At 39.0% G+C, this 23,883-nt stretch overlaps 1 protein-coding gene across 6 annotated transcripts in view; it reads right to left on the minus strand.

The window, feature by feature from the left end:
• Positions 1-23,883, minus strand: part of LOC126293440 (CUGBP Elav-like family member 4) — a 669,441-nt gene that overhangs the window by 361,266 nt on the left and 284,292 nt on the right. For all 6 annotated transcript variants that reach the window (XM_049986670.1, XM_049986672.1, XM_049986673.1 and 3 more), the window contains exon 4: positions 11,204-11,329. In XM_049986670.1, coding sequence (XP_049842627.1) covers positions 11,204-11,329 — 126 coding nt within the window. The remainder of the gene's footprint in view (positions 1-11,203; positions 11,330-23,883) is intronic.

Below are 23,883 nucleotides of genomic sequence, written 5' to 3' on the forward strand. Positions count from 1 at the left end.
GCATTCAAATCTACTTTGTCTTGAAATTCTCTCCTAAAATCTTCAGATGGATTTTGTGTCTACGATAAAGTACATCAATTAATTTTAAGTTCTCTAATAAAATCTCTATATAAATCTTGGCATAGTGATAGTATAAATTCCCAATCCAATTTACCTTGACATTCTCTCATAAAACCTCTAGTTAATGCAGAATGCCCTGGTACACATTTCCACAGATAATTCCTTTTAATGTAATCAATAATTTTGTTTCAATATTTTTCAGTTGTTGAATGTAATTTATATAATTCATCAAAACACAAATTTTCAAAATTGTCATTATTCAATGTAGTAAATTTTCGTTTTCTTAGATCAGAATATCCTTTACTTCCTAGTTGTTTTACTTTATTTTTAGTTGCTTTATATTAGAAGCAATCTCCACAGTGTGTGTATTTTCTGTTGTTGTTAATAAGATCAATAAATTATTTTCTAAATTTAGAATAACCTCTTACTGCTAACTGCTTTGCTCTAAGTTTTAATTCACTTATTTTCAGGCTGTTCATTTATAAGAAATACTTTTGTTACAAACATATAAAAATTTGTTCGTTACTCATGATAAATAGACATTTAATTTTACTAAAGACATATTTGGGTATAGAGTGGAATACAAATTTTAGTTCTGTTATTAAAGTATTCATGAACAATACGTACTACTACTACTCTTAGATTTTATAAATACTTTACATTCTCATCAGTTAATTGATCTATGAAAGCAGATACATCATCAGAATAACATACAGATAGAACATTTGAAAATGTTAATTTTCTCATTTGTATTTTATGATACATTTATGTATAGAAACTTCGATAAAACATTTTATAAAATAACATTATTCTTGCTCATCCAACTACTTTGTAAATTATCAAATCACAGCTATTTAATATATAGCTCATAGACTTTCTTTCTTAAACCTTTCTCAACAAAATATACATCTGGATATTTTGTTTCCTTCAATTTACACTCATAGAACTTTCCTTTTATTTTTTCTCCATCCTATGCCTTCAATTTGTATGCAGTTGCTTTAGAATTATATTTTTCATAATTTCTTGAAAATCTGTATAATAGAATTTTTTCCATTATTTGTTGGTAAATTTCTTGGAGTTCTCTCTAAATATTTTTTTCAAAAGTATGAACTACATTTTTACCTGTTTTATCTTTACCTGGAATAGCCCAAGCAAATTTTGCGAAAACGATGATTACAATTAACATTTATATCCTTTATTTACTTTTGACACTCCTCTCAGTTTACCGGAATCCATTTCTACTTCAACAGCTTGCCATGAATCATCTATACCCAGAAGATCACCTCTCTCCTTTCAAAAGTTTTTCTCATCAGTTTATTTAATTCATTAATTATTTCTTTGTGAATATTCAGATAACGACTGCTGAATCAGTCTTCAGACTGTCTCCAATCACATACAATTTTTTTAAAGGAATTTACTGATTTTAGTTTCATATGTTGCACAAGATCAATACTTCTCCCATTTTGTGTTGTTGTTCTATGTGGATGGTACATTTCAGTATTTTTTTTTTGCTCTTCAAGGACCAGATATGGTTACCCATTTATATAGATTAAAATATTAATAAGCTTAATATATTTCAGTAAAAAAAATTATTTTCACATCTTTAGGTAGTGCTTTAATTGCATCTTTTTTAAATCTTACAGTAATAAACGTTGATTTATATACCATTATTGACTGATCACTATTATTTATCTCCTGTTGCTTATCACCACTTACTGCAATAATAAAATCATTGAATGTTAATTCTCTGTCTACATCAATTCAGAAATAAAAATTTCTTCCAATATGAAAACATACTGAAACACACGTTTGTATACTTTATTTTTTAAGTTAAATGTAAATTCAAGTATTTGTGTATTATATACATTTCTTTCCAGTACGCCACATCTATCTAAAGCATTATTAAGAGCTATATTGATGTTATGCAACTTTTTATGATAATCTTCTATAGCACAATTAGAAATTGTATTTCTTTTATTGAATTGTGTTGGAACAAGTTTGTATTCAGCTTATGCAGAATGATGTTTTAGTTCTTCTTTGATGACATAGTTACTGAGTTGTGTTAGAATGCCTGTGAAATCAGGTAATTCATTTACTAAACATTGTTTGGTAACTGCATCATAACCATTTACAGGATCTTTTACTTGTACCAGTCTTCTACCTTTAAAATGAATACAACCTATAGATACTTTAAAAAGCATTGAATTTGATTGATGGGAGGAAGGCAATGGCAAACCATCTCCACTAGGACCTTGCCTAGTATGGCGTTGCAGGTCTCCTGCATCATCCCCTATGCTCCTCAGAGTATGGGACATCACCATCATTCATTTTGAAGTTGCTTAATTGTACACCCAGTTTCAATCTACTAATGATTTTAATCCTGTGCTCACATGACGAACATCACTTAGATTCTTGTTGAAACTGAACTCTAAAGTTTTTGGTTTTGGATTTCTTTCTTTTCTAGCATTTGCTTGAAAATCTTCAGAGCTTGATTCCAATTCTCTTTTGCATTTATCTGAGTTAATTTGTTCATCGATATTGCAGCTGTTTTTAGGCCATGCCTTAGTTCCAGTAATGTTCATTTATTGGATTCAAAATATCATTAAACTTAGCTATCTGACAATAGTTTTGAAACAAATGTACCCAAATGGCCACCAATGAATTTATTAAAATTTTGTATTCATTTTCTGTTATAGAACAACTCATTTGAGCCAAGACATTTTATCACTGCTTTAGGAACATATCCTCCAAATTAATCAAACGCAATTTTTTTATCTTTCATCTTATAATAACAGATTCAATGCAAACAAGCATTTACTATTTCACCTTCATATTGTCTACAATGATTAGTGACAGCTGAAGCAGTCTTAGGATTGTATCTTAGTAATTCATCAAGCATAAAAACACCATAAATGTATTTGATTTTTAAACGTTTAACAAGTTTTTCTGTGTAAAATTTAAAACTGTCTGCTGTCATGGTTGGGTAGATCAGTTGGTAGAGCACTTGCCCGCAAAAGGTCCCGGGTTCGAGCCTCAGTCTGGTACACAGTTTTAATGTACCAGGAAGTTTCATATCAGCACACACTTCGCTGCAGAGTGAAAATTTCATTCTGGAATATTTTCATAGCACACAACCAAATTAATTCACATGTATACCCATATGTAATTTTCTCTTTCCATACATTATTTGTCTAACTGCAGTTGCTGGTAAATTTCTCCAATTTATCCATCAGAAGCATGCATTCTCTCTCTCTTGCAGCTAACTGAAAGTCTATCTTTGATTCCTACATGGCATATCATGTTGTTTACAAGATTTGTCTAATGGATTTATGTCTTTATCGCCACATGCTAAGCTATATTCTAATTTTGTTCCTGGACCACAATAATTATAATCAGGGAACGCATTTCAAATGGTAATTTATTAATTTAAGTATTACCTAACCCTTTTCCATATTTTTCACATTTGCAGAATGTGTGGCAAGTTACTAAAAAGCATAATCAAACATGGAATATCTTTTGGATTGTTGATAATAAAATCACTAACTGAATTTGTTAACATTTTGTTACTCTCCCTTTTTCATTATGATTATTTTTATTTCCACCTAATTCTTCTCTATGATTGACTGCCCATATATCGATTAAATATTTAATATCATTCATCCAAATGTATTCATGTGGTTTTTCTGTATATTTATTTATTAAGCCTTTTTATTTTCTTGGGATTCTTTTTAGGTTATATGCGTCAGTTTCTTTACCCATATCATGTAGTATCTTTTAGTTAATAGATTCTGTACCTTCATATGTCTCATCAACTGTTAATGTATCTCCAAGTTTTATGGTAATTTACCAATAGATTTAAAGGTAGCAACAGGCCTTAAACCAGAAACTGTGTCTTCACTGTGGTTGATATACTTCTACATGCTTTCACTTCAATTTATTTTTCATAACCATCCTTCATTTTTTAACAGCACCCTGATTTTGAACTATCCCCTTTCTACCTTTAATCTCTTGATCATATTCTGTCAAATGTTGATTTTCTGATTCCCTTAGTATATAGTCGCTTTGAGGAATATTATATTGTTTAATTTGTGGTATATCTCCAAATTCTTCATGGTGACAAGCATAATGAACAATTGTTTTATGTTCTATGTTTTCTTCAATAGCTTTCAGAACATGCAACAGTGCAGCAGTCAGAAACTGTGTCTTATCAGCTAATCTGTCAACTCCTTCTTTAAGTTTTGTGATTGCATCAAGTAATATTTTGATCTTCTTTTCATTATCAAGCTCTGCCCGCCTTAGCGCCATCTCGTTCATACAGTAGCACTCTCACTCACACAACGATGCCACATGAAGAAGTGTGTGAAATTCTGATTACTAGATGTCCCCAGTTTAACCAAGTTTAATACCAAGTTTTTAAGCGTATTTTTCCTAACCCTTTGCCAATGTTAATGGTGTAAGTCGTTGACTGTCATTGTATGAATGATTAAGATTCAGTTACCTCTAAAAATAAAAAAGTGATGAGGAAAGACATTTCAGACACTGAGACCTAACATTTGAATATAAGAGTACAGATGAAGCGACATCCAGCATGGGTTATTACTTGTCAACAGGTGGTGTTGAGGCAACTTTCTTTTACATTAATAAATGAACATGCTTCACTTTAAACACGAATTATTCTTTTTTAATGTTAAGTCGAGTAATGTAATATATATTTCGTCTGGTCAAGTATAATAGAATAATGTGGAGAAAATTGTTTATTGGCACCCAAAATAAACTGTTGAAAATGACTTAATCTGGATCAAGTTTCTCACTCGAATACGAACCATGTATACGATTTGTGAGTGTTATTTTCTTGCAGTGCAAGGCACAGCTGAATGACTATAGGATTGGTTCTGCTGGCCAATACTATTATTTGCTATTGTTGTCCACTGCTCAAGCCCATCTGGAAGAAGACAAGAACATCTGCTGTCAGCAGCTCTACCATCTACTCAGATTGTTACCAAGACCCTGCCAGAAGAAGAAGAAGAAGAAGAAGAAGAAGAAAAAGAAGATAATGGATGACAGCGGGCATTCAAGTCGCAATCAAACAGCGACAGTCACCAAAAAGAACAAACCGGTGGAGTGAAATGAAGTAGAGAGTGTACTATCAGAAAAAAAATCCTTCTAAAATTCCTTTCAAAAGGCGCTAAAACATTTTGCTGAAATTTTGTATAATTTTGTCTCGAATTATTTCTAAATTAATTCTAGTGTATTCAAAATTGACTTGGATTTTTATATATCATAGCAAATGGCTATGTTGAACACGCTTCTCATGTTTTCAATGCACAACCCTTTTTGCGACTTAATTGAATTAATTATATTTTATATTATTATATTTATAAAGTTTTTCGTTATGAAGATTTTTCTAAGATATTATAAAAAATCGTTGTACCAAAAATCTTTATAAATATAGTACAATTAATTTAATTAGTTGTAAAAAGGATTGTGTATTAAAAACATGACAAGCATGTTCAACATAGCCACTTACTACTTGCTAGATTATTTATAGATATCGTAAACGGTAATGGTCCTATCACACTTTCCTTGGTTACTCTGGAAATTTTATTTACATCCATTGATTTTGTTCCGTTAAGGCTGTGTGTTGAGTTCTGGTTGCAAGGAAGTCTTGAATACAGTGGTAAATCAGGCTCGATACTACATAAGCTCGTAGTTTTTTTCATTAAGCGGCAGTCTGGGACGGTGTCACAATGCCTTCCTGAAGTGGAGGAACACGGCGTCAACCCGAACGCCGTTACCTACAGCACTATGATTCCCATGGAGGAGCAGGGAGAGCTGAGTTTCCCAACATCTCTGTTTGCGGGATCCATCCTAATTTTCAGAGAGAATTTCGTCCTCCAAAATCGTCATAATTACTGAGTGTAAAATATGTTCCGTAATTCTACAACAGATTGACGTCGACGATATAAATCAATAATTGTGTCCATTTTTCCTACAGCCTTTCTTGCAAATGAGAGTGACCTTTGGTTTTTTCCAGTCGCTGGGTGCCCTTCTTTGGTCCAGCGACCTACGATAAATTGCTACTAGAAGGGGCGTAAGTTCTTTCGCATAATCTTTGTAGAATCTTAAAGGTATCTCTTTTGGTCCTGATGCCTTTCCACTACTAAGCGATCATGGTTGTTTTCCTACTCCACGAATGTTTGTATGTGCTATTTCGAAGTTCGTACAATCATCGAAAGGAGGGACGATCTTACGTGGTGAAACAATTTCGGTAGACCGAATTCAGTATTTCGGCCTCCTGTCTGTTAAATTCTTTTTCGTGCCAGTATGCTCACTGAGTGAATAAAAAGATGATTTACAACCGCTTACTTTACATAAGACCAAAACGTTTTAGGATTATTAGTCAGATCTTTGGACAAAATTATACTTGCAATCACTGAACGTTTCTCTCATTGCTCTCCTTACGCTTATTTGCGCCGAGATTAAGTTGTCTTTGTTCACGTAGCAATTGTCTAACGAAGCTATTAAACCATGGTGGGTCTCTCCCATCCCTTATGACCTTGGTGAGTACATACTTATCTAATGCATACTGAATGATGCATTTTAATTTTTTCCATTTGTGCTCGACGTCTATGTCCTCAAACTGAATATCTGATGCCGGCTACTCACATCCTCTGCAATTTGCGTCGTGTCAGTCCTGCTGAACAAAAGTATTTTCCCACCTTTCTTAACATGCAGTGTAAAACTTGCAGTAATAGTTCCTATCAGAGGCGCCCTGTGATCACTGGCACCCTCATGCCCGTTAACTGATTTGATGAGTTCACATCTATTTGTCCCTAGGATGTCTAAAACGTTACCTTCATAAGTTGCTTCTCTAACTATCTGCTCATAGTAATTTTCGGACAAGGCACTGAGAATAAACTCACATATATCACGGTCTCTGGCTCGAATTTTGATCTACACGTGGCAAGTTGAAGCCATCTCCATTACAGCAGAATGGTCAGAAAAGTTACGAAGAATTCAAGACTGATGAGTATCCATCTGAAATGAAGACAGCTCAGATTTTGACCATTCGGATGAAGTTCCTACTCCAGTTGTAAATGATCTGGAATCTGCAGATAGTGACAGAGCGCCTGAGAGTAAGATAAGTAGTACAAATAATTCAAACAATTTTTTGTAGGATGATGATAACGAAGTTCTAGCTGAGGTACCACTTCTGCAAGCTTCTGAAAAACATTCAAAATACAGAAAACTCGAAATACACAAAAAAGGAAGTGCTTCATTTCTAAATGATCATTTTGGATTCAAAGGAAATACCACACGGCCTCAAACAATACTAGAATTCTTATGCCGAATCAGTTTCTTAAATGTACTTTTACTGACGAAGTAATGGCAAAATTGTACATGAAACTAACCATTACAGCACACAGAGAAACCTAAACAGAACATTTAACTGCAATATTCATGACATTTATAAATTTATTTGGTTATTAGCTATTTGTCTGTTCCTACCGCTGTTTGTGATCGCTAGAATTATTATACTGGTGCTGAGCTAGTAAAGCGGACTGTCACAGAGATATCTTGAGGGTATGACTACCACTTCGTTTCACTGACAATAAGAAGCGACCAGACACTGAGAGTCGGGATCACGACAAATTGTGCAAAGTTTGGCCTGTAACTGATCATGTGCATCAAAAATGTCTTTCCATTGCAATTAGTAAGCGTTCGCTATTTGATGAGCAAATTTGTTCAACCATAACGGGGCACCACATGAAGATGTACATGAAACACAAAACACAGAATGTATAAACGTTTCGTTTGTTGTGAACAAATGAGGTTTGTACACGAAACTCAATCTATATTGGGGAACATTATAATCCAGTATGCAGATTAGATAATGAACCAAATATTGAAGCATCTTGAAATGTCTGGATTCACCTCGTAAGGGAAATTTCAAGAGACCAGGAATACAACATATATTTTGACAGATATATCTCCTTAGATCCAGTTGTGTATCTTTTCGAGTTAGGGATTGAGTATGAAAGAATGACCCAAAAGAACTTAATACCGAACTGCAAATTTCAAAATTAAAATGAGCTGAAGAAAGAAACACATGGATTTTCTGAGGAATACAGTACTTCAGTTGATGAAGTATAGACAACAGTCTTTTTCCTGTCATCTTTTGTTGGCGAGTTGTCAGAATCTGAAATGAAAAGTTTTGACACAAACCAGAGAGAACGCACAATGGTACCATGTCCTAGTGTTGTTCTGTTTACAACTCACATATGGGAAATATAGATTAGTTACATAGCGACTTCATAGAAAAATTAGAATCAGACTAGATTTACATTTGTTTTTCAGTCTAATTGATCTACTGGTAATAAGTGTGCATTCTCTACAGGAGGATACACACTTAGAAAGTAACAGCGGACATGCCAATAAACAAGAAGTTGTTTGGATTTGATTGCCTCAAATTATTTTCCAGATGGTCCTGGAGCGAAAAAGCAAGGCAGGCCGCCTCAAGAAGTCCAAAGTAAAATTTTGACCAACAAGTGACAAAACGCTGCCAGAGCAAATATAAGTGCTTTATATGTTACACATGCATGCAAAGACAAAAGCTGCTTTCTTGCCATCCGTAGTATCCAAAGATACTTGTTATCCATCCATTTTCCATAGCACCATTAATTCTACCATAGCTGTTGTACATTTAGTATTTAAAACTATGTTTTTATACTTAACAAATGCTTCTTAATGGCGCAAGTTTCAATTAGTTGCGCTTAAGTGCAATGTGTCATGTAAGAGTGTATGTGATAGGTTTCACACAGTTTTGGATTAGTGTAATGTGTTTTTTGCAGAAATAAGAATGCACTATTTTTTCGATATTCTTCATTACATTCCTGGTGTTCTAAAAAGTGCGGAATGGTTAAGGGTCAAAGGTAAGTGTTCCATGTGTAAAACCCCCGTTATCCTAAACTTCCTTATACCCACAAGTGTAAACAAAGGGCATGTTTACAATGACTCTGAGAGCACTTAGCAATTGAAATACACATTCTGCCTCAAATTTCTACACACAAATACATACTCAGTAAGCCATGACGCGGTAAAAGTTATGAATATTATGGAATTTTTATCCTATCACATTCTAGTATTGAGAGAGGGAGAAATTAATGTCTGTATGTCTGTGTTCTCACCCTAATCTCTCTCGTATTATTCTCGTGACTCTCATGCTGGTAGCCTAATGATCTGGTGGCGTTCTTATTTGATCAGGTCGGAAAACGCTGCAATACTACTCTACAACTGCTCGCATTACCGTCTTCTATATGATGTCTTTCATAACATGCTCTATGTGATGTTTACACTTACATTCTTGCACTTCTCCCCAGAAATGCGTAACGAGCAACAAGTGGCAAAACGATGACCTGCTAGAGCCAATAGAAGTGCTTCATATGCTATCACTTGCATGCATATAGAGCATACTTTTCTATATTACATAAGTCATCCACATAGCATATTAAATGGTGATAACTACTCGAAGATATTTATACAGTTCAGGAATAGACGATATTCTACTGACGAATCAGCCACTGCAACAAAACAAGTGTAGCCATTTGAAGTTTTCGCAGCAGTGAAATTTTCTCAAAAGAATTTGTGGCTCCATTAAAAATACTTATCCGAATAACAGCCACAGATTTTTACGAGATCCCATACGAATAAGATTATATATTATTGTGCACAGCAACTAAAGTCAATATTTTTATATTTATGGCTGCTTCTGTGACTTCTTGGTAGAACTAGGTTGAGAGAGACACAATGTATTGTCTTCGTACTAATATTTGTTTATTTGGAACCGGTTTTCAAATTATTTGGCCATTGTCTGGAAACAAGTGACTAACGTACACAACAAGCTCTAGTGTTTACGATTCCAGACATTGGAAAAAAACTTATTGACAACGCACAAAGAGTGTTTAGCAATGTCGTTAGGTGAGAAATGTGAAAATGTCAAACCCTTGTTACGCTCCAGGCACGTTAAATTACAGGGATAAATTGTAATTTTCAATGTGAATAGTGTATCATCAAGACATTAGTACAAGCTTGTAGAACTTGATCATAAACGTTGAGATGTGGATACGTGTGACAGTTTTTTTTAATCGACTGGGGTGTTTTTGGCTTTGCTGAACACACAACGTGTTCACAATCCTATTACAGAAATCTAAGGTAAACGATCATTTAGCTCAAAACATCCAACTCTCTCTAAATGATCAGTTAATTGCTGAGCACACCTCCACTCTCAAGCTTCACATCTTCCAGTCAACTAGCCACACATTCCCTCACCTCAGTTCCAAAGATCACATTCATATCCACAAGTGTGTATCGCAACTGAATTTTCATGATACTAATTTCGTTTTTAATTACAACATTTAGTATGACACCCACACAATTTGTGTATCGTAATATTGTGTTATTTTCTTTATGTACTGTAATCTTTACTGTACACCTTATAAATTATAATTTGACTCTGTTGTTAAATATGTTTAATGCGTAATACGAACGATGATGGCTCTATTTGACATTTCTCAGCTAATGCCCTAACCAATTACTTCACTCGGTAAAAGCGCAATCCATTATAGGATCATTTTATTGTATGTTTGTCTGTCAGTCTGTTAACACCCATCTTTCTCAAGAACGCTTAGAGGGATCAAGTTGTAGTTCATGTCGAATACTAAGGACTACGATCCCTTGGCGGTGTAGACAATTTAAGCTTCTAAATAAGTGCAGCCAAAAGTTATGGCCATTTAACATATAGATGAACTGTCTATATAAATAAATTGGACTTGACAGACAGAGCGTGAATCCTGTTCGAACTTGTTCAGTTTTCTTTCCTCTCTAATGTTTGATTTCCTACACACTAATGTTTCTTGTGGACGTCGGTCAGTTGTTTCTTGGCGATGGCACAATAAACCGAGAACCGGTTCTAATTAAAAACTGGTAGAACAGAAAGGGCTTTTTTGTTTTTCAGTATTTTTGAGTAGGCCATTACACCGAATGTTCTCGAAGAATCGTCTTCGGAAGACGAAGCACCTTGGCTCAGCGCCCACCAAAAGCAGAAAAGCTGTTTGCGTGCAGAGAGTTTTGTGGTTTCGTTTACCTTTGCTGAGACCGTCGGGCCCTCTTAAGATCGTGCACTCCTCTATGGTTCCAAAAGGGGCGAACAGTTGGCGAACATCTTCTTCCGTCTGTTGCTTGCTTAGCATACCAACGAACAGCTTACGATCTGCGGGGCGTCACCGAGAGAACGCGGCGTTGACGTCCGCGTCGGTGGTGGCGCGTCGGTGTCCGCATCAGAGGCGACAGATGGATGAATGTCGGTGATGGGCAGAGAAAAAGAGAAGGGGGTAGGGTGGGGAAGAAAAGAGAAAGAAAACACAGATTAGTGACGGAGACTGGCGAAGATTCCTCTGCGACACCCTTCTACTGTGTGCGTCTACAAGAGTCTGTACTTGCAACCGTACCGAGCTTTCTACTGAGAACACAGGGAGCAGGTGGGTGTAAGAAGAGTGCATTGCCTCTGCGGAGATTCACTTACCTTGAAGGTGCGGGCGGGCAGACCACCACTGTTCTTAGTACGGACACATCGGTCAAGAGCGGATACGATTCCCGCTTCCGAGATCTCTGCAACGGGTTAAACAACCGGATCAGAAGGTGGTCATAAGCTCGTGCAAAAGACATTTATCTGTTTCAGAGCAAACCTAGTACAAGTTATCGCCTGTAACAGCCACATGTTGCATTCAACATTCTGCACATGTACTATGAACAGGAAACAGGAACTCGACGAAGTCATTAAAAAAAACTGTTGTATGAGGTTCTAATTATTATCTCTCATTCAGAGCGTAACAACTCAAGTAACCTTCGCAAATCGTTAGCAAAATTTTAATGTGCCACGCTTCACATAGAAGCTCCAGAGTTTCAGATTTGTGTGAAAAGGTAAGTCTGACCCTTTACCTACATCCATACATATTATAAAAATGTGTGTGTGTGTGTGTGTGTGTGTATGTGTGTGTGTGTGTGTGTGTGTGTGTGTGTGTGTGTGTGTGTGTGTGTGTGTTTTCACATCACATCTCTCCTAGACCAGTTTCATCCAAATTTGGCACACACATCCCTTAGCGTAAGGCAACAATCGCTGTCGGGGTAAGAACCACCTAGCTATCACAGTGCAAGCAGCATGACGTCGTAAATAGTGAGATCCACGAACAACCGTCTTATCATGCATGACGTTCAAATATATTAATTCTGTGCTACAAACTTTATTCGTGAAAAATTTTCGCAGGCAGTATCCACATACACTACTGGCCATTAAAATTGCTACACCATGAAGATCACCTGCTAGAGACGCGAACTTTAACCGACAGGAAAAAGATGCTGCGATACGCAAATGATCAGCTTTTCAGAGCATTCACACAAGGTTTCTGCCGGTGGCGACACCCACAACGTGTTGACTTGAGGAAAGTTTCCAACCGATTTCAAACAGTAGTTGACCAGCGTTGCCTGGTGAAACGTTGTTGTGATGCCTCTAGTAAGGAGGTTTCTCGTATCACGACATTGCTGCTCGCGTTGGTCGAGATCCAAGGACTGTTAGCAGAATATGGAATCGGTTGGTTCAGGAGGGTAATACGGAACGCCGTGCTGGATCCCAACGATCTCTTATCACTAGCAGCCGAAACGACAGGCATATTACCCGCATGGCTGTAACGGATCGTGCAGCCACGTCTCGATCCCTGAGTCAGCAGATGGGGAGGTTTGCAAGACAACGACCATCTGCACGAACAGTTCGACGACGTTTCCTGCTGCATGGACGATCAGCTCGGAGACCGTGGCTGCGGTTACCCTTGACGCTGCATCACACACAGGAGTACCTGCGATGGTGTACTCAACGACGAACCTGGGTGCACGCAAGCCAAAACGTCATTTTTTTCGGATGACTGCAGGTTCGCTTTACAGGATCATGATGGTCGCATCCGTGTTTGGCTACATCGCGGTGAACGCACATTGGAAGCGTGTATTCGTCATCACCATACTGGCGTATGACTCGGCGTGATGATATGGGGTGCCACTGGTTACACGTCTCGGTCACGTCTTGTTCTAATTGACGGCACTTTGAACAGTGGACGTTACATTTCAGATGTGTTACGACCCGTGGCTCTACCCTTCATTCGATCCCTGCGAAACCCTACATTTCAGCAGATAATGCACGACCGCATGTTGCAGGTCCTGTACGGGCCTTTCTGGATACAGAAAATGTTTGACTGCTGCCCTGGCCAGCACATTTTCCAGATCTCTCACCAACTGAAAACATGTGGTCAATGGTGGCCGAGCAACTGGCTCGTCACAATACGCCAGTCACTACTCTTGATGAACTGTGGTATCGTGTTGGAGCTGCATGGGCAGCTGTACCTGTAAACGCCATCCAAGCTCTGTTGGACCCAATGCCCAGGCGTATCAAGGCCGTTATTGGTTGTTCTGGGTACCGATTTCTCGGGATCTATGCACCCAAATTGCGTGAAAATGTAATCACATGTCAGTTCTAGTATAATATATTTGTCCAATGAATACCCGTTTATTATCTGCATTTCTTTTAGGTGTAGAAATTTTAATGGCCAGTAGTGTATATTACTTCTGAGCAACAAACTTTATTCGTAATAAATTTCGCAGTCAGTTCCATATATAATGCTAATTGCACTCTTCAGGAGATATGACGTTGTAGTCGGAGAGGCGTGGAAAAATGCCGCATTATTCATGGCATTTACATTTATTACTTCCTTGCTATCTGCTATACTGGCAACATATTCCGCAGAAACATCGAGATTTGACACTGAATGTACCTGCACAAATATCATTGTACGACAGGTAGGCAAAACAGTAGTCTATAGAGCTAGGAAGGGGTCTTGCCACAGAGGCGTTTAAAAATTGCGTTGTAGACACACGAAGCGGCTGTGCCCAGCGTACAGAAACTGTTTCATAATTTAGAAAGATGTTTTCATTAATACTACACTACACTACAAACATCGTTTATTTTTTGTTTTCGTTTCTAGTTGAAAATTGTCAAAATGAATACTCGAGTAGTGCTGGATTAATCACACACACACACAAACTCCTTGCCCCGAGAGGAACAACACGGTGGTTTACAACGCTCTAGCCACGTCTAATACTGGGTTGGCGCAGAAGTTCGTTGCATTTTTCCAGCTTAAAAAATACGAGAGATCCATATAACATAGACCTTAGCCATCAATAATATATTCTCCTTCACTATTTACATGTCTGCCAACGCTGGTGTAACTTTTTGATTTCGTGACTGCAGAAATCGTGTGGTTTTGAGGCGAAGAACTCGTAGAGCCCTGATCGAAGCGCATTTTCATTCAGAAAGGAAGTTTATTTATGGTTGTTCGATAGGGTACGGAAAGGTGAATATCTGAGAGCACAGATCAAGTGAAAACGGTGGTGCGGAATGACTTACTATCCAAAATTTTGTAGAGGATTTATTGTCAGTTTAGCAGAATGTTGGCGAGCATTGTTGTGGAGTAGCATCACTTCGCGATGTTTTGCTGGTCGTTGTTCTCTGATTGCGTCTGTAAGACGTTTTAGTTTATGCCAGCACTTATAGTTATACCTTAGGGAATTCGCAGTACACCACAGCGTCGCTGATCCATCAAATGCATAATATTATATTTTGTGGATGTGTGCAGCTCTTTGTATGGGCTTCGTTTGGGCTCAACCAGTACTTTCTTACCACAAAGACACTATTTATTCTCACCAAACAAGATACATGATAGGAATAGACAGTGTTATCCACTAGTCAATCGACGTCGATTGACGTGGATCAATGTGTATTAATGCGATTAAACGATTTTCGTCAAACCCCGAAGGTCTCCGTGAACTGGAACAGTCACTAATACGAAGACGATCCTCCTTAACGGGAGCCATGGTCTGTCCAGTGGCATTATCCTCCGCCGCTGTAGCCCTTGTATTGACCTCAAGCAGAAGAATGCGTCGGAAATGTTCCGCTTTCTCCACTTGGCATTCCATTTTCTAGCGTCTACAGCTCCACTCACTTTCTCAAAATGACAAAAAGACAATATGTAAATTCAAGTAGCAACTGTAAACTACAATTAAGAAATGACAGTAGATAAACAAACCCATAGCAAAGGGGAAATCAACATGCAAAACAAAAATGTTGCAAACTTATCCACGAACCTAATACTTAGACACAGACATGCATTTATGCTGCCGTGCATGACATGTGTTGTGCAGAAATAGTATCTATTTGTCATATCGACATGCTCTGCAAGGCAGCCTACACGTCAGGGACAACAAATCCCCAAAGTGTAGGCTGCTCAGCACAACTGGCGTATTGTAGTACTGACCTGCTTTATTCAGATGATTTACATAACGACTTACATGTAATGGGAAAAAAGGATTTCCAAGCCCTTGACATATAGTCTGCGCTCCACGAGAGGCATATTGATGGAGAATTACCAGCCTCCTTTATCGATGTGTATTAAAAGGCCACACGTGCAGAAGGCTTTGTGAAAGGTTTTAAATAGAGGAGTAAATGGACAGGGGGGGGGGGAGAGGAGGAGGGAATGGGTAGGGGGAGAGGGGCCATCAGGAGATGTGAAGATGTAAAGACGAAGTGGGGGGGGGTGGGAGGTGGACAGAGAGGGAGGGTGTAGGAAGAGATGGACAATTAGGAAGGTGAGATGGTGATCGATAGAGAGAAGAAGAGGAAATTGACCAAGAGAAGGGTGCAGACGTATGGTGTATAAAATGTTGGACTGATATTACACACACGTGGTCTCCTCCCAAACCCCTGGGCCTGTTCCAACCAAATATGGCACACAAACAGAAAAATTCACGAGTATGAGCTCTCTAGGTTTATAATAGTCTAGCCCCAATAGGAGTGGTGATACAGGCGAAAGGCTTTTTTCATCTCGAGTGGGAGGAGATGGACTGAGAGGGTGAAAGGGTAGGACATGGACAGGGGCAGAGAGAGAGAGAGAGAAGATGATACACCGAAACAGAGGGGAGTCGAGGAGATCAACAGAGATATGGGGAAGGGGAGATGGGTGGAGCGGATGGCTGAAGGAGAGGAGTAGATGAGAATGGGCAGAAAGATGGACTGGGAGAAAGGCGGTGAATAAAAGAGAGGGAAGGAAAAATGCAGACACAGAGAGGGGGTAGGAGGAGATCTCTAGGGAGAGGGAGCATGGGAAGACGGAAAGAGAAAGGGGGAGGAGATAAATGCAGAAGATGAGCTGTAAGAGGACACAAGTGAAACTGCGGGTAACAGGCTAATTGTTCAATAAAAGCTTCTTACTGTGAGTCTGCATAGTCATAAAGAAATGTCTTAGCCCCATTTGTGTGTAAAATTCATGAATGCATCGCCTCATCAATTACTATTGTTACTGTGAGCAATACTGTGGATACAGTAATATACACCACCCTGATGACAGATATTTGCAATGTGGCTGAAAATACACACACATTAACAAACACTAGGACTCGTTAGTGTCACTTTGCAGTTACTTGGAAGTGAATCAAAATCACGTGTCACTCGATGCAACTATAAAACTCAATGTCAGTCGACAAAAGACAAACTTTGGAAAGGCGATATTGGATGTCGTATTGCGTTGTTTTCGTATTTTATCTTTCATTTTATGACAATGTGCCATTTCAAGAAAACAGCACATTGAAGATTTATCACTAACATGTCGCTCTTCGTTAGTCTGTTATAATTAAATGCCAGTTAATGACACATCCACGGCAAAAGCCTTCAGGAGACCCTAAGTTGAAAGACAATATTGTTGAAAGTTACAACTGTGTTGACTGTGGTTTGATTTTTAGGGAGTTGGAGCTATGGAGTCAAAGGAAGCAGATTTGCATGAGCCTATATTAAATTTTTTATCATCTCGTTTGTAACATATTCTGGGAGTTTATTAATGTAATAGGTGCAAATTCTGCAATATTCGATGTTGTTTACATATAATAGCATTCTGTCTCAGGAACGAGTTTGTTCAAGTCTTGTAATTTCAGTGACCAGAAACCGAATGATTAAATTTCAGGGACTGAAGTAAGTAGCATTGATATCTATATTCTGGGTTGCCCTTGGCCTCTAAGGAACTTGGGAACAGTCTGCTTTAGTAAGTATACCGTTCTCATGATGGGCACTTGTTATGGTAACAAGCAACTGTACCATTAGAAGATCTATGTCTACAAGTGTACTCTGTGCTGTACAGTGTACACTGTACAGTACATGGAGGAAGATACTTTCTTCCAGTCTGATGGTTACTCGTTTCCCTGTCACACTTTCAAATGGTGCTGGTTGGGCTGTTTGGCGTACTCCTAGGATGCTGCACATCCTATGCCATTTACCTACAGGGCTGGATTGCTCCATATAAAATAATGCAAATTTAGAAGCAACTAGGTCGCACAGTGGACAACGTCTTGTTAAGTGAAAATTACTGGGGATGGCCCAATTAAGCAGTAAAGTAGGGGGACCATACATTGCAGAGACATTAATGAAGTGATCTATCAAACTCTGAAAGGAAATGAACATTCATTATAGCAGTCTGGTTTATTGGTAACAGAGAGCAAATAGATGCTTTATCCACTGAATCAAAAATACAAAAAGTGGATTGCAAAGGCGAACTATTGGAACTATTGCTTGTCACAGGTTAGTAGATACGAAAAACGACGTTGCAAATATGGGCAATGATTACGAAGAGAATTTAATGATTTAAAGAAAGGTCCTGAAAAAGCATGGATGGACACAAATAGTCCTGTCTAATTGAATGATGGGTGCAACTAGCTGTCTGTGAGAACTGGATCTGTCAAATGAAACCCTGACGCAAACTGATTTCATGCTTGCCTCACTTCAGTGGCTGCAGTGATGACCCATTACCACTCCTAAACTGTGGGGGGGGGGGGGGGGGGGGGGGAATGGATACATTGATGGCTGAGTCCAGCTCAGCCTCTGTATTCTGCTCTAAGTCGGAGACCTCTCACTCTGCACCTCTAAGGTTGTGCATACTGCCCCTCCGTGGCACATGTGTCGTACACAGCAGCCTAAGGAGAAGTATCTTTCTTTGGTCTCCATGAACCATGCGATTTCTAAATTTACTGTGTGAAATTTCAGTGGTTCTGCCAGTGTCAGAATCTTGTTGGCCAACTGCGACACATCTTGCAGGCTCTGACCAACGATTTCCTGCTCTTCTAGATGTATTAGTCAACAAATGAGGCCTATATGTCATGTGGTTTGGGGAAGAAGGCAGGAAATCTCTCGCACTGCATGATAGATTTTCAGTCTAGGCCAACAAAAGGCGAGCATTTATACGCATATAAGAACTCGCCCCTACAACCAACCTAATTACTGTGAGCTGACAAGTGAGTTCCGTACAAAAATGTGAATAAACGTTCTAGTATGTCAGGCATGGGGTTAATGACTGCTCTTACACGTAGAAACCTCATGTTTTTCTTCAGTTTCAGATTCGTATCTTAGCTAAAAAGAATTGCTCGCACTTCTCTCACACTGCAGTTGCGTGGCATGCCCCCATCTACTCGATGACCCTGCTGGGCTGGGAAGGCAGAATACCCTCCTCTGCTCTGTGCCTCCACATAAAATAGCTTTCAGTAGGAAACATCCTTACCACTGTTCTGTTCCTCTAAGTGAAACTTCTCTCTCATGAACCAGCTAAAGCACCAAGGTTGCCAAAATAAGATGACTCCCTCGCTGAAACAAGAGGAAAGGAGTTGCGGAAATAATCTGAAATGCAGTTATTGGCAGTATTGAATATGCCTTGCAGTTTTCATGCTTCGTATGTGATTTGACTTGACTGATTACTGGGGTCTGTCAGTTAAATTATAAAGTGGTTTTGGGGATAGTTTGGGTTGTAAGAGTTCTAACATTCCTGATTTTACCCTTGCAGTCCTTAAGTAAGATGAACGTCAGAGGCATTAGAAGTCTTCTGCAATCTGTCGCCAGTGTTGGTGCTCTAAATTCGCTCAATACCATTTCATGTAGAATATTGTCTTCTTTTCTTCGAGAATAGCACCCAAGTGCGTGGAGGATTCCCATAACAGTCTCATACCCATAAAACCTGACGATAAGATATCTAACAGCATGCCATGCAGTCTCCTTTACTGATATGCAACACTTTCCAGTAAAATCCCACTAAAATGTAGCCAAACACTCACATTCTAGTAAAGAGAGTTTCTGTTCTTTACAGTTGTTATTGTTGGTGGGGGTTTTCATTGTGGTTGTCTACAGTCTGAAGACTGGTTCTTTACAGCTCTACACACTGATCTATTCTGTGGAGCCCTCTTTGTGTCTATGTAACTGCCGAAATGTACATGCACTTTTACTTGCTTACTGTAATCAAGCCATGGTCTCCCTCTGCTATTTGTAAACCCTCTCACATCTCCAGCCAAGCTTCGCTGCATGTTTCAGTAAGCGTCCCATCAACTGATTCCTCCGTTTAGTCAAGTTCTGCCATAAATTTCTTGTAACGTCTATTCGATTCAGTACTTCATTCCACCACTGAATGATTGGACTTGATGCAGCGGGGTGACTTATTTCAATTAATGGTACAAAAACTCTCATCTTAGGCGCAACCGCATCAGAGTGCTATCTGTGGAGATGATAGACTGAGATATGTTTCTTGAAGAGGTACAAAAGCCTTTGCTGTACTTGCGGGGACAAAGTTAAGATGAATGAATGATCTGACTTCGGTAATATTAATCAGCGTGAATTTCCTATATTTGTCCTGCTGTGGCTGAAGGCAAGCGAAACCACAGTTGTTGTATTTTCTGCGAACGTGCAGTTTTACTGTATGGCTTAATGACGATGTCATGCTCTTGAGTGAAATAGTTCGGATCGTAACATAGTCCTCTATTCAGAACTACAAGCGGAGACCCCTGAGGTGTATGTTATTATCAGTAAGAATAAAACAGGCATTCTACGAGTCGGATGACTGGGTATAGAACGGAATTTAAAAAGCAAAGTGGATGCATTGAAGTTTGTGAAGTAAGGTGGCGAGAAGAGAGGACTCTTGGGTAGGTGAGGACAGGAATGTAAACACAGCGGGTATAATAGTGAATATAAGTAATAGGAGTGCGGGTAAGCTACAATGAACAGCGGTACCGTTAATATCAAACCCAAGGTGGATGCAAAGCTGACACGACAGCAGTAAAAGCTTACATGCTTTCTAACGCCGCAAATGATGATGATGATGATGATGATGATGACGATGATGATGATGATGATGATGACTTAAAAATGTATAATCAGATAAAAGTAATTAGACAGTAAAGGGCGACGAAAATTTATCTTGAAATGAGAATGGATTTTTTGGTAGGAAAACGATAAAGAGAAAAAAATAGTAGCTGAGCATCAAGTGGAGAATATGTAGGTGAACATTAACTGAACAAATAGGAAGAAAAATTGCCTGAAATTTTGTACAGAGCGTAATTGAATCGTTTCTAACATTTGGCTTAAGAATAATGAAAGAAGGTTGTATACGTGGAGAAAATCTGAAGATACCAGAAGTTTCAGATAGATTGTGTAGTGATAAGACGGAGATTTATAAACGAAATTTTAATCTGAAAAACATTTACAGGGGCAGATGTGGACTCTGATCATAATTTATTGCTTATTAACTGCAGATTAAAACCGAAGAATTAGCAGAAAAGTGGGACTTAAGGCGATGGGAACAGAATCAACTTATGCAGATGTTGTTGAGAGTTCAAAAGGAAGCAGTAGGCAACGAATGACTGAAATAGAGGACAGGAAGAATACGAGTTGGGTAGCTTTGAGAGCTAAAGTAGTGAAGACAGCAGAGAAAGAAATAGGCCAAGATACAAGTCCCAGTAGAAATTGTTGGATAATACACGATATCAAATTTAATTCGGCTAAGAAGAAAATATGAAAAATGCAGCAAATAAACAAGCGAAAAAAACGTGTATGATAAAATGTGCAAATTCGTAAAGCATGAAAGACTAGACCAGAAATACTACGATGTAGAAGCACACGTAGCTATATGATAGATAGGTGGCAGCTATAAGAAACTTGTAGAACTCCTTGGAGAAAATAAGAGCAGCTGAATGAATATCAATTGCTCGTATGTGAAAGGAACATAAGGGAAACCTATACAAAGGATTTGAGCTTGAAGACAGTATCATTGAAAGATGATTTAGGTAAAGATAGAAGCACATGCGATACACCGAAAAGAATTTGACAAGTGTAAGACTTAACGCTGCCCGTGGTGTAGACGAAATTCCCTCAGAATAATTAAGGTTCCTGGGAGGGCCAACCATAACAAATACGATTCCGTTTGGTTTGTAAGATGTACGAGACAGACAAAATACCCTCAGATTTCAAGAAAGACTTCCAAAGAAATCAGGTGCTGATAGATGTATATGATACCGAGCTGTCAGTTTAATAAGCACTGCTTGCAAAATATTGACACCTATTACAACAGAATGAGGAAGCTGTTAGGTAGCGACTTCTGAGTAGGCCACTTTGGGCTCTGGAGAAATATTTGCGCACGCGAGTCATTACTGACCTTATGGATTACCTTAGAACATAGACTGAGGAAAAGGAAACCTACGTTTATACAATTTGTAGATTTAGAGGAATCTTTTGACAAATTGATCGCGGTGTCATCTTGGAAATTCCGAAGATAACGGGGTTAAAATACACGTAGCGAATGCTTATCCGCAGCTTGCACAGAAACAGAATACAGTTCTAGGAGTTGAACAGGTTGAAAGGGAAGCAGTGGTTGAGAAGAGAGTGAGGCAGGGTTGTAGCCTAAAAGAAACTGGGCGAGCAGTTAACCAGTATAGGTAGGGTCTTGATAAGAGGTTGTGAGTTAAACATCAATAAAAGCAAAATTTAAAAGAATAATGGAATGTAGTCAGATTAAATGAGGCTGTAGTAAAGGAATCAGATTAGGAAACAAGATAGTAAAATTAAATAGATGAGTTTTGAGATTGGTCCACCAAAACAACTGCTAATGGTCGAAGCAGAGAGGATTTAAAACGCAGACATGTAGCAGCAAGACTAGCGTTTCTGTAAAAGTGAATTTTATAATCGTTTATATGAAATACCTAATGAGGAGAAAATGAATCGTATTGGGAGGAATGATTTTTCAGACGGAAGTGAACTAAAAGAAGGGATCGCACCTGGACGCGTCAAGGGGTCGTCAGTTTGGTAATAGAGGGAAGTGTGTGTGTGTGTGTGTGTGTGTGTGTGTGTGTGTGTGTGTGTGTGTGTGTGTGTGTGGTGGGGAGTCCAAGATACATACAGTAAGCAGGTTCAAATCGACCTAAGTTTTGGAAGTTATGCACAGATGAAGAGACTTGTACAGGATAGTCTTACTGGGAGAATTCACATCAAACCGGTCTTAGGACTTAAGACAAAAACACCACCACCTCTTCATACAATGAAGGCTTTCATGTATAGGTATCTTAGCTGCTGTTGAGTCTAACAAGTTGTTTGGTCGTGGTCCACGGATCTTTTATGCGGTATATTCACCAGAAATCTCCTCATTAGTTATCCCACCTATCCGTCTAATATTCAAATGAAAGGGGCTAAATTTTATTCTGTGTACGGAGTTGGGTTAATAGCATATGCCGTTTTGGTACAGGCAATATCCGAAGTATCTAACAGATATATTCTGTGGCTGTGAAGGTTCTACTGTACACGAGCTGACTGACTGTGACTTGCACCGTAGAGGGCGTGCGAAAAAGCCTGTCCAGGATACTTTAGACGGCGGGCGGGACGTCGGAATCCGTTGCGTGTGGTGTCAGCCCTGAGGACAGCCGCCTGTTGCGTGTGGTGGCAGCCCTGAGAACAGCCGCCTGTTGCTCACGAGAAGTGAGCACAGTGCCAGACCGCAACGGCGAGACATTTTCTCTGACTGAAACACAACCCAGCGCGTCTACCATCTGCACTGCCCATATTCCTGGCTAGTCTAAAATACCTCCTCCTCTCCTAGCGTAGCTCTGCCTATATTGCAGTCAGTACTATTGTCTGCTTTGCTTGTATACGGAGAAGTCTACCTTTTTGCGTACTGAACGAGGTCACCAACGCAGTGCTAAGACACTGGACCAATACTTCGTGCGACATCTGTTCAAATCGCCAACCGTCCATCCAGATTTGAATTTTTCGTGATTTTCCTACATCCGATGGTCATTCGAAAAGTATAGAACACTTGTTTCTCCACACATTTTTATTCAAGATAATGACAGAAAATCTACTTCACAACATTATTAGAAACTTCAGATATTTTGTAACAGAGTCGCCATCGTGTTTATGCATTCCTCGTAATGCTCCGCAACCTTCCCTACTCCTCCTGTCGACAAAGTTCCGAGACTGGTTTTGTTACTGCCGCACAGGTGACGTCAACCCAGTAACTACGGTGGCATCTTCAATTAACAACTGTAAAAGACAGACGTCTGTTCGACCATTCAGTTGTGAGCAGTAGCGGACTTGCGGCCGTAGTGTGTGTTGTGCAGAAATGGTACTGGAGCAACATCTCCAAAGCAAGTGTTCACGACACCCTCCACACTCGATTGAAATGAAAAAGCCCAGACAGTTGTCTTTTTGGAAAAAAAATCATTTTGGGTGGCGGGATTTGGTGTTATAAATACGAATCGACCGCAAAACGTTCGAATGGAGGTTCAACGCTTCGGCGGCTTAGCGGACATTCGAGCCAGTGTGATGTGCGATCAAGGCCGGCCGATGTGACCGAGCAGTTCTAGTCGCTACAGTCTGGA

The sequence above is a fragment of the Schistocerca gregaria genome, chromosome 10 (genome assembly GCF_023897955.1).
Source record: "Schistocerca gregaria isolate iqSchGreg1 chromosome 10, iqSchGreg1.2, whole genome shotgun sequence".
Taxonomy (NCBI): Eukaryota; Metazoa; Arthropoda; class Insecta; order Orthoptera; family Acrididae; genus Schistocerca; species Schistocerca gregaria.